This window comes from Cornus florida, unplaced genomic scaffold (genome assembly GCF_030987335.1).
Source record: "Cornus florida cultivar Cherokee Brave unplaced genomic scaffold, ASM3098733v1 CherokeeBrave_3.0.0_Hap2_Chr05, whole genome shotgun sequence".
Classification (NCBI taxonomy): Eukaryota; Viridiplantae; Streptophyta; class Magnoliopsida; order Cornales; family Cornaceae; genus Cornus; species Cornus florida.
Window position 1 is genome coordinate 114,443,987 of NW_026775575.1, and position 11,821 is coordinate 114,455,807.

The window sequence follows — 11,821 nt, forward strand, 5'->3', positions numbered from 1 at the left end:
AGTTCATTCTCCTCACAAGCATATGGTTACTTTTTTTCGTTAAATAAGTAAAAATATATAAAAAGTAAAAATAATTACATATTTACTCGGGGCATAGCCCGAGGCCCCTACACAGACAGGCCGAAGCCGAGTGGGTAAGAGATCAAGCCCAGGAAAGAATTCCAGGAGGCCCAAACCCAGATCCAGGCTACAAGGGCCCAGTGCACCAGTTACGCAATAGGAAGAAACTTTTATTTAAGAACATTTTGTCACAAAACAAAGGGATAAAATTTTCATTAAAATAACGTGCGATCAGCGTGAAGCCTTTCACCATGACAATTCTGGGGTCCTCTTTCCCACCACCAAATGGTCAAAAGTTGTTGCAAGGATTGAAGGGAGAAAAAAAATCTGAATAAAATAATTTATGTGACCAATTACATTTATATGAAATAATTCACTTAAGGAAGATGTGATGAATACCATCTTGAGAGTGTAACTTATTGTTTATATTCAAATTGTGTTATCATCGTAAACCCTGTGATTGAGTTACAATCACATATGATGATCGTTTCAATGAACAAAAAGACAGCCACATTGCATTGGTAGTGCAGACTATGTAGGATCTAAACCCTAAGATCACACTGTTGAGAGAGACAATGAGAGTTTATGCGATTGACTTACCATCACAGAAAGATTTTCACGCTGTCAGTTTATCTTCCACCGAAAGTAATATTTTATCATAGGATATACAGTGCATAAAGAATAGAATAAAGTTCCAAAACAAGGAATCAATCACAGCACAACTTTCTCTGTAAGCCATTTCCTTTCCATCTTTACTTTCTCTGATGGAGGAGGGAGAGGCAGTAGAACCTGCCAATGGCGATTTCACGCTTCTTCGCGTATCTGATGAAAATATTCCTCTTGCTACCATTGCTGAAGTTGGAGATGAAGCTAAATGGCCGTTGACAAAAGATGAGCCTGTGGTGAAGCTTGATGCTCTGCACTATCTGTTTTCACTGCCGATGATAGATGGTGACCCTCTGAGCTACGGAGTGTCCTTCTCGGAACAATATGGTGGCAGTTTGGGCTCGTTGGATTCAATCCTGCAAGAACATTCGTGTTTTTCTAGCTCATCATCATCAACTCAAAATAAAAATTTGGATTGGAAGGAGTTTGCGCCAAGGATTGAAGATTATAACAATGTTTTGGCTAGAGCGATTGCAGGAGGGACTGGTCAGATTGTTAAGGGGATCTTCAAATGTAGCAATGGTTACACCAACCAGGTCTGTGTGTTTGTGCTGCTTTTCGATACTAACATGCTGAAAATGGAAACAATAAAAACAGTAGTAATGATTTTTATGTTGCAGGATAGTTTTATTAAAAAAACAAAAAACAAACACTAAATCAAATGAAATTTATGAACAATTTGGGAACCTAATACTTAGCTCAATTTCTTGTAATTGATAGGATATGATAAAATTAGATCTTCTATCTAATACAGATTATTATTATTAATTTTTTTTTGGGAAGGTAAAGATGAACTTCATATATATATATATATATATATATTAGGAAAAGGCATGTGCGATGGATGTGTTGAATATTTTTATAGATAATGTGATAAAATTTATAAAAAAAAATAAAACAGCCAATTTGTGGTAAATTTTATAAAATTTATTTATTTTTTTAATTATATTTTATTTTATTAAAAAAAACTCATAATAAATAGATAAATAGGTAATATGTCTTATAATTTTATAGAAACTCTTTTTATGTCAATTAATAAATATTTTTTTATATTAATAATTTTTGTCTAATTAAAGTTCAATAAATAAATAAATAGGTAATTTGTATTAAAGTTTTATAGAAACTATTTTAAAACCTCTTTTTATAACAATTAATAAATAATTTCTTATATTAACAATAGTTGCCTAATTAGATTTCCTTTTATTAAAAACTCAAAATAAATAAATAAATAGGTAATTTGTGGTAGTGTTTTTCTAGTCTAATTAGATTTTCTTTTATTAAAAAACTTATAATATATAAATAAATAGATAATTTGTATTAGAGTTTAATATAAACTCTTTTAAAAACTGTTTTTATATCAATTAATAAATATTTTTATATTAATAATTCTAGTCTAATTAGATTTCTTTTTATTAAAAAACTTATAATAAATAGGTAAATAGGTAATTTGTGTTAGAGTTTTATAGAAACTCTTTTAAAACTTCTTTTTAGATCAATTAATAAATAATTTTTATATTAATAATACTTGTTTAATTAGATATCCTTTTATTAAAAACTCTTAATAAATATATAAATAAAGAATTTGTGTTAGAATTTTATACAAGCTCTTTAAATATTATATCTTTGTCTAGTGTGATAGAGTTTTATTAAAAATAAAATATGTAATTTGTGATAAAGCTTTATAGAAATTATTTTATTTTATTTAAATAAATCATTGTCTAATTAGATTTAATTTTATTAAGAAACTCATAATAAAAGTTAATTTGTGGTAGAGTTTTAAAAAAATTATTTTATTTTATATATCAATTAATAAATATTTTTTGTACTAATAATTATTCTCTAATTAGATTTTCTATTATTAAAAATTTCATAATAATAATTAGATAAATAGATTAATTTAAATTTTATTAGATAAATTTTAGAGTTTGATAGAGTTTTTTTTTTATTTTATAAAGACTCTTTTCATATCAATTAATAATTTTTTTATTTTTATATATAAATAGATACTTAAATACTGAAACTCTTTGCATATTTAATATTAGTATTGATAAAAACTCTTTTTATATCAATTAATAAATATTTTTTTATATAAATAAATAAATACTGAAACACTCTAGATTTTCTTTTATTATTATGAATTCTTTTAATAATAAACATTTTGGCAGAGCTTTTATATTTTACTCTGAAAATTAGATTTTCTTTTATTAAAAAATTCATAATAATAAATAGATAAATAGGTTAATTTGAATTTTATTAGGTAGATTTTAGAGTTTTATAGAGTTTCTTTTTAAAAAACAAACTTTTTTCATATCATTTAATAAATATTTTTTATTATAAATAAATATATACTGAAGCTCTTTTCACAATTAATAAATATTTTTTATATAAATAAATAAATACTAAAACTTTAGATTTTCTTTTATTAAAAAATTCATAATAATAAATAGATTAATAGGTTAATTTTAATTTTATTGGATAGATTTTAGAGTTTTAACTCTTTTCAGATCATTTAATAAATATTTTTTAGATAAATAAATAAATACTGAAACTCCTTGCACGTTTAATAAAATTTGTTTATATAAATAAATAAATATTGAAACTATTTAGTAGAGCTTCTAAATTCTGTATTTTATATATAAATAAATAAATATTGAAACTCTTTGGCAGAGCTTCTGTAATTCTAGATCTATGCCCCTCTGAATTTCTCTCTTTATATGAATTAATAAATATTTTATAATAAATAAATAAATAGGTAATTTGTATTAGAGTTTAATATAAACTCTTTTAAAAACTCATTTTATATCAATTAATAAATATTTTTTATTTTAATAATTTTAGTCTAATTAGATTTCTTTTTATTAAAAAATTCATAATAAATAAATAAATAGGTAATTTGTGTTAGAGTTTTATAAAAACTCTTTGAAAACCACTTTATATATTAATTAATAAATAATTTTCTATATTCATAATGTTTCTCTAATTAGATTTCATTTTTTGAAAAACTCATAATAAAAGCTAATTTGGGGAAGAGTTTTAAAAAAAATAGGTAATTTGTGATTGAGTTTTATAGAAATTGTTATATTTTCTTTAAATATATCCGTGTCTAATTTAATTTAATTTTATTAAGAAAATCATAATAAAAGCTAATTTGTGATAAAGTTTTAGAAAAATTGATTTCTTTTATATTTCAATTAATAAATATTTTTTATATAAAAAATTATTGTATAATTAGATTTTCTTTTATTAAAAATTTCATAATAATAAATAGATAAATAGATTAATTTGAATTTTATTAGGTAAATTTTAGAGTTAGATAATTTGTGATAGATTTTATAGAAAAATTTTATTTCCTTTACATATATTATTGTTTAATTATATTTTTTATTAAAAAAACTCATAATAAATAGATAAATAGGTAATACGTGTTAGAGTTTTATAGAAAATATTTTTAAAACTCTTTTTATATGAATTAATAAATATTTTTATATTTTAATAATTTTGTCAAATTAGATTAACTTTTATTAAAAAAAAAACTAATAATAAAAGGTAATTTGTGATAGAGTTTTAGGAAAATTATTTTATTTTTTATATCAATAAAAAAATATTTTTTATATTAATAATTCTTGCCTAATTAGATTTTCTTTTATTAAAAAACTTATAACAAATAAATATATAAGTCATTTGTGTTAGTGTTTAATATAAACTCTTTTAAAAATTCTTTTTATGTCAAGTAATAAATATTTTTTGCTTTAATAATTCTTTTCTAATTAGATTTACTTTTATTAAAAACAACTCATAATAAATAGATAAATAGGTAATTTGTGTTAGAGTTTTATAGAAATTTTTTGAACCTCTTTTTATATCAACTAATAAATAATTTTTTACATTAATAATACTTGTCTAATTAGATTTCCTTTTATTAAAAAACTCACAATAAATAGATAAATAGGTAATTTGTGTTGGAGTTTTATAGAAACTCTTTAAATATATATTCGTCTAGTGTGATAGAGTTTTATTGAAAATAAAATAGGTAATTTGTGATAGAATTTTATTGAAATTATTTTATTTTCTTTAAATATATCCTTGTCTAACTAACTTTAATTTTATTAAGAAACTCATAATAAAAGCTAATTTATAATAGAGTTTTAGAAAAATTATTTTATTTTATATAGCAATTAATAAATATTATATTAGAAAAATTAATTATTATATGTTTTGAATTTTAGTATAATTTGAATTTTAATTAAACTCTTTATTGATTGTGAGATATAATAATTAAACTTTTTATTGTGAATTAAACTCTTTTTATGAATAGGTTTTTATTAATGAAAGTAGTATGGTATAATTTGAATTGTGAATTAAACTCTTTTTATATTTTCTTAATTAAAATTTTATTAAGTAATTACTGTTATTATAATTTAGTAATTTATTACTATGGAAACATGTGGTAAGTTTCAGAGCTTTGGGGGTTCTCAAATTAGAAGTGGTTGTGTTGTATTTTGCTTTTCCTGCTTGGTTACAGCAATAAACTCACGACTCATTTACATCAAAGATTTTATTAAATAAAAAATATGAAAATTGACAAATAATTTAATATATGGACCATTTGGTCAAGCATAATTGATTATAGATTGAATTTTCAATAGTAACTCTAAAGCTATTCCGAAATGTTCACATCAAATATGGTACTTAATTTAAATATGTTTGTTCTCAAATGTGAAAAAAATTATTTGATCCATTTGGGTTTGGTTTAGGTTTTGAATTCCTTCCTGCTACAATCGTGGGATATAATAATTAATGAGAGTAGTATAATATAATTTGTTAATTTGAATTTTATTAGGTAATTACTGTATTTATATTTTGTGTGAGTTGTAGTATACTGCAAAATTTAGTACTACACTTGATCTTAGCCAAAAGGCCGAGAAAGTGTGATTATTATTTCTTTAACTCTATAGTTTTATAAAAAGCTTTCATGTAATCATTTTTACTTAAAAACAATGTGGGACTTTGTAATTTGAATTAAACTCTTTTTATATTTTGTTAATTTGAATTAATTTTAATTTTATTAGGTAATTTTGAGTTTTATAGAATTTATATCAATTAATAAACAAATACTGAAATATTGAAACACTTTGCACATTTAATAATAGTATAAATATGAAAGTAATACAGTATGCAATCCCAAAAAAGGACGCAGCCCACGAACTGTAGACGGTCCAATAAGCAGAGAGACCAACAAACAAAGCGTGAATAACACAACAGGCCCAGCCCATCACCTAACAAACACATTCCTAGTCTAGGGTTTGTAGACTACTCAGGTTTAAGCCGTGACTCATTCCGGTGCAAGGATAATTAGGGCGAAGCAAATCAGAGTAGCGCCCTAAATCGACCCATCGAGAGGCTCCACCGGCAGCCGAATAAAGGAACCTAGAAGATTCCATTCAAGCATAACCCTTGCCGATGGTGAGTCCCCTACCTACTTCGAAAGAAGTTTTTACCTTATCATTTCTGTAATTTTGTTGAGGAGCACTGATTGATTGCATATTGCATATTTGATATATTTGATTTTCAAAGACTGTCGTTTCTTTCCATCCAGATCCTATTGATGGTGGTTGACAGCATGAGCTTGTTCACTGAATTTCGTAGATTCCAACTTGTCCAACGTTGTGAAACCCACTCAACAAAGCCAATCCATGAAGAAGCTAAAGGGAGGAAATGGCACTTGTACTGCAGGAAGATCCATAGGTGCAGGCGAAGAACAAATTCATGATCGTGTGACTCATTCACTACATTGCATAACAGACACAGCCTTGGGCCGTGCACATCTCTCATGCTACTTCTAGCAAGTGTGGGGAGTCGATTCTGCACGGCAAGCCATAGTAAGAAATTACATCTCAACACCGAAAATGGATTCCACAGAAGATTGTTCCAATGCTTTGGTGGATGAGACGTCTTAAGCCAGCCAATTGTATGACTCATAAAGAATGAGCCGGGTCGAGAAGGGATCCATACAACTGAATCCGGTGAAGTAGTCGGCGGGCAAAGATTGCCGAGTTCAAGAATAAGCTCAATTAACGAGTTGGGAAAGGACCACGTTCCATCTGAAGCAAGAGAAAAGAGTTTTTGCCCAGGTAAAATTGTTAAGATGATTCTGACCCCTTCAAGGACTCTGGAGGTGAGAGGTCCACCCAGCAACCAATTGTCCTCCCAGAAATAGGTTAGGTCCCCATTGCCAACCAAACATCTAATTAGGTTATACGCAACCCCCTTAACTGTAGGACTTTCTTCCAGTTGCTAGAGCAGTTCTGTGGGATGGAAATAGTCCAAAAGCACCTATCCCTGGATTACCCACCCCATTTGATGCGCCACAGACCCTAATTGTAAAATTTTATATATATATATATATATTATATTTTATACACAAATATAATTATATATATAATTCTAAAACATAGAAAAATTATAGAAAAATTCCAGAAAATTTCTGAAAAATTACAAAAAATTCTATAAACACTAATTAACCTTTTTGGGTCACAAATCAAGCATATTAGTTGTTTCTAAAATAAATATATCACATTCAACTATCCATTTAAAATCTAAAGTTTTAAAAAAATAACATATAATAATTCAGGGTTTTAATTCATCCGGCCGAATTATGATTTAATCAAATAAATTTGATTAAAGTCTTGGTACTCAAGTTGTAAGAGGAAAGATAGAGAAAAACTCGCCTGAAATGAAACCGACACTTCAAGCTTTTCTTTAATCTGGCCCCCTTTTTGTCAGCCTTCTCATCTTCTCTTTCTGCCTCTCTTATTTTTCTAACATGTAAATTTTTAACTATAAAACCTTATACCTAAAACGAAACCGACCTTTCAAACTTTTCTCTAATCCGGCCTCCTCTTTGTCAGCCTTCTCTCTACTCTCTCTGTCTCTCTTATTTTCCTAACGTGTAAACTATAAAACTTTATGTATATATTTATACACATTAAAATCAAAATCATATTCTTAATAGGACTACCAAATAAAATAATAAAAATAGTAATTAACTTAAATAATACATATACACATATATTATAATATATATATATGTATATTTCCTTCTATACTAATCCTTAATTAATTACATACACATATATATATCAATAAATAAATATATATATATACACATATATATGTATCAATAAATAAATAAATAAATAAATATATATATATATATATATATATATATATATTTCCTTCCATAATAATTATATATTTATATACATATAATTATCTATATAATTATGCAAGGATAATTATTTAACTATCTTTATAACTATGGGCCCTTACTAATTAACCCAACAAGGTTTCCTTCAAACCCACGACCATATCCATTTGTCTCACTCCTCTTTAAGCCGAATCCAATTAAAATAAAATAATTAAATAAATTAACAAGGCTTCCTTCAAGCTCAAGACCATATCTATTAGTCCAACTTCCCTTAAGCCCAAATTCAATTAATTTAAATAAATCAAATAATTAAATTAAAATAACTAATTTTCATCAATAATTTAATCAATAATCAAACACACAAAACAATCATCATATCAATCACGAAATATAATATAATTAAAATAAGACAATTAATCTAAGCACTCCATTTAAATAAAACAAATCATTTTAAAATAAAATAAAATAAAATAATTCAAATTAATAAATTCTTTAAAATATCCGGGTATTACACTTAGTGACCTCATGAGGCATGTTTGAGACATAAAAATGATGTATTTTCATTGGACTTGATGGTATTGACTAGATGACTTTGGGTTTGGGCGAGGACCCGGTTTACGGCTCAGGCCTACGGGTTCGGGTCGTTACATGGTGGCAGTGGAAGGCAGTAGCGGTGGTGTAAGGTAATTGCGGTGGAGAAAGGCCGTGGCGGTCAGGGACGGAGCCAGGAATTAAATTCAGGGAGGCATAGTGTAAAAATAAAAAATAAAAATTCAATAATCACGTCAATAAATATAGATTCTACAAATCAAGAGATAAAGAAGAAAAATTACCTCAATGAGCAGTTTAAGAATGATAAATAGTTAAAAAAAAAAAAAAAAAAAAAAAAAAAAAAAAATGAGAGAGTTTTGAAAGGGAAAAAAAATGGAGTTTGATTCAAAAAGGAAAATTTGACTTTTTTAAAAGGAAAATAAAAGAATTTAGAGAGTAAAAAAAGAGAAGAAATACAAAATTTAAGTATAATTTTAAAAAATAAAAATTTTAGGGGGCATTATATGAATTTTTTCTTATATATATATATATATATATATATATATATATATATATATAAAAAAATTTAGTAGGAGTATATATTTTATAACAAGCGGGGCAAGGGGGGCACATGCCCCCGGGCATACACTGGCTCCGCCCCTGGTGGCGGTGGTGGAAGATAGCGGTGGTGAAAGGTGGTGGCTGGGGTAAAAGGCTGTGGCGGTGGTGGAGGTGGAAGGTGGTGAAAAGCGATAGCGTGGTGGTTGCAACAAAGGAAGGCAGTGTTAGTGGTGAAAGGCGGTGGCGGTGGCGGTAGTGGAAAACGGTGGGCAGTGGTGAAAGTCGGTGGTGGTGAAAAGCGGAGGTGGTTGTGATAAAAGGTAGTTGTGATTTTTGAACTTGGAACATGATAATTTTTTAAGAAATTGATTTTTTTTTTTTTTTTTTTTTCAAAAAAATTACTTGGGAATGGAATAACAATTGTATATGTTTAGTTGTGAAATGGATTTTTATTCCAATGAAATGGTCATTCTTACTTTAAATGGACATTCTATTCCATTCAATTCCTATATATGAAACACAACATAAGTATAGTCATAAATTACCCCTACATATAACTGCCGCATCATATTATATTTTTTACAATCTCACGAGTCTCATTCTTGTCGATGCATCTATTTACATAGTCGTAAACACAAATTATTGTAGTCCAATACTTAAGCATAAAATAGAAACCTAATTATACTGTAAAAGCAAGACAAAATACTTAACCTTGACTGGTTTGGTCCACATGGTTGAGAACTATTTAGTAATTTCTCCAAATTAAATCCTACTGTTTATACTTTTATTATCCTCCCACTCACCATGGAAGGGAAGGATGATAGATAATATATTATTATGTGGAAGGATTGGTCTTCGGTCCATTAATGATTGATATGCAAATAATTACTATGTTTAATTTTTTATTTATTTTTATGTGTCAACTAGTAATTAGTCCAGATTATATAATTTCTCATTCTAGAGTTTGTTATTCCTCGTGCTCTTGTTTTCTTTATTTTCACTTAGGGGTTATGGTTATCCCATTTTTACTTTTTCTAACCTAATTGTCCAATTAATCATTGTTTTTCTCCCTTTCTATTTTACTTTATATACATTGTAGGTGCAGAAAATTGCAAAAAAAAAAATAATGGGGCAAAGATCACACAAAAACACTCTAAGAGAATGGAACAACGAAATATAAGTAGAGACTCGTAGATTCAACAATCATGCAATCACTTAATTGACTTCCCCCGTAGGCTCTTAAATAGAAAACGATGGAAGTAGCGGTGAAAGAGTTTACTTCGCCACTTGAAAAAAAGAAAGAAAGAAATGATAGTGTTAGTTATAAGAGAAGAGAAAATACAACAATAACCTAGAGGATAAAAGATAAAGGAAATTATAAGAATTAAATTAGTATTAGAGTTTTTTTATAAAATGTTATAAGATGAGAGTTAAATGTTATAACAACTCTTCAAATCTTCTTATTTTTAGAAGGATATCACATTATCCCTTCAATTCTCTCCATCTTTTCTTCTCTCTCTATTTTCTATTATCATTTTTTTTTCTTTTCTTTCCAATCACTCAATCCAAACTAAAACTAAGCCTTAAGAGAGATTAGTCGTAATCCCTAAAAATCAGTGTTAATTATTGTAGCTTTTATTTATTATAGCAAGTGATTTCATATTTTGTCCTATTTTATCCGGATTTATTTATTTCAAAACACATATCCGGACTACCAATTGTTGCCACTAGCATGTGTTTTGCCAGTTTTAGGTTTATCTAAAGTGACCTAGCAAGTTTAAATTTTACCTATAATTACAAGTTGATCTCCAATCTTCTTCTTCTTCTTTTTTTTTTTTAACAATGACAATGAGATCTAAAGTTAATACGAAAAACAACATAAATTAAGGACAATACTTGCCTACTCACCCGTGAGTAGGAAGTTCATGCTTACCATCGATGTGGTGCAACAACAAAATAACATGTGTCCCTACAATGTAAAAAAAAAAATAATAATAATAATAAAAGATTTAAGAAGTTATTTGGGTTAAATCCAATAAGATCCAAATCAAACCCATATCTAATAATCTCTTTCTCATGCTACTCTATTAATCCCTAAGCCTTAAGGAATCACAAATATAAGTATATTGCTCAAATCAAATCCGTGAAAGGAATTGGATTAAGATTTTTGATTGTGGGTGATAAGATTTCATGTGTGAACTAATATATGAAAGGAATTGGATTAGGATTAGGGAGTGGCTAGGTTTACAATTGAACTCTTAAGTCTCACCATCATCAAAAAACTTAATCCAATTTCTTCTACATAATTTTTTTGGGTTTTATTCAAATTTTATAAGAAAGAGAAATAATCAAATTATGATTTGATTCAGATTTTATTGGGCTTCAACTTTTCAAATATTTTATTTTTTATTTTATATTGTAGGGACACTTGTCACTTTATTGTCATGCCACATAGGTGGTAACTATGAAGTTCCTACTCACCGGTGAATAGGCAAGTATTGTCCATAAATTAATACGAAAGGTCTAATTCGACCCTCAATAAAATATTAAATTTCATCTAACCACATATCAAATCTGTCTGCATGGCGCTAGACACGTGTCCCACCTACCCACCCATACCCCATCTTATCACTTTGTTGGGTCAAATTCTATAGGCACTCTGTGCTTCTCTCTACTGCAACAACACTTGGTCAACCACAACACCACCCACCATTGCCTAACCCTTCTCTCTCTTTCCACTCACCACCGCAACCACCACCGATCATTAAAACAGGCTTTGCATCATTTATCAACCCA

The 11,821-nt window shown here is 27.4% G+C and overlaps 1 protein-coding gene across 1 annotated transcript; it reads left to right on the top strand.

Annotated features, from left to right (window-relative positions):
* Positions 1–824: 824 nt before the first annotated feature.
* Positions 825–5,254, top strand: LOC132310014 (senescence/dehydration-associated protein At4g35985, chloroplastic-like). Its single transcript, XM_059808256.1, has 2 exons — positions 825–1,262; positions 5,249–5,254. The coding sequence occupies exons 1-2, from the start codon at positions 825–827 to the stop codon at positions 5,252–5,254; spliced, it is 444 nt and encodes a 147-aa protein (XP_059664239.1).
* The last annotated feature ends 6,567 nt before the right edge of the window (positions 5,255–11,821 follow it).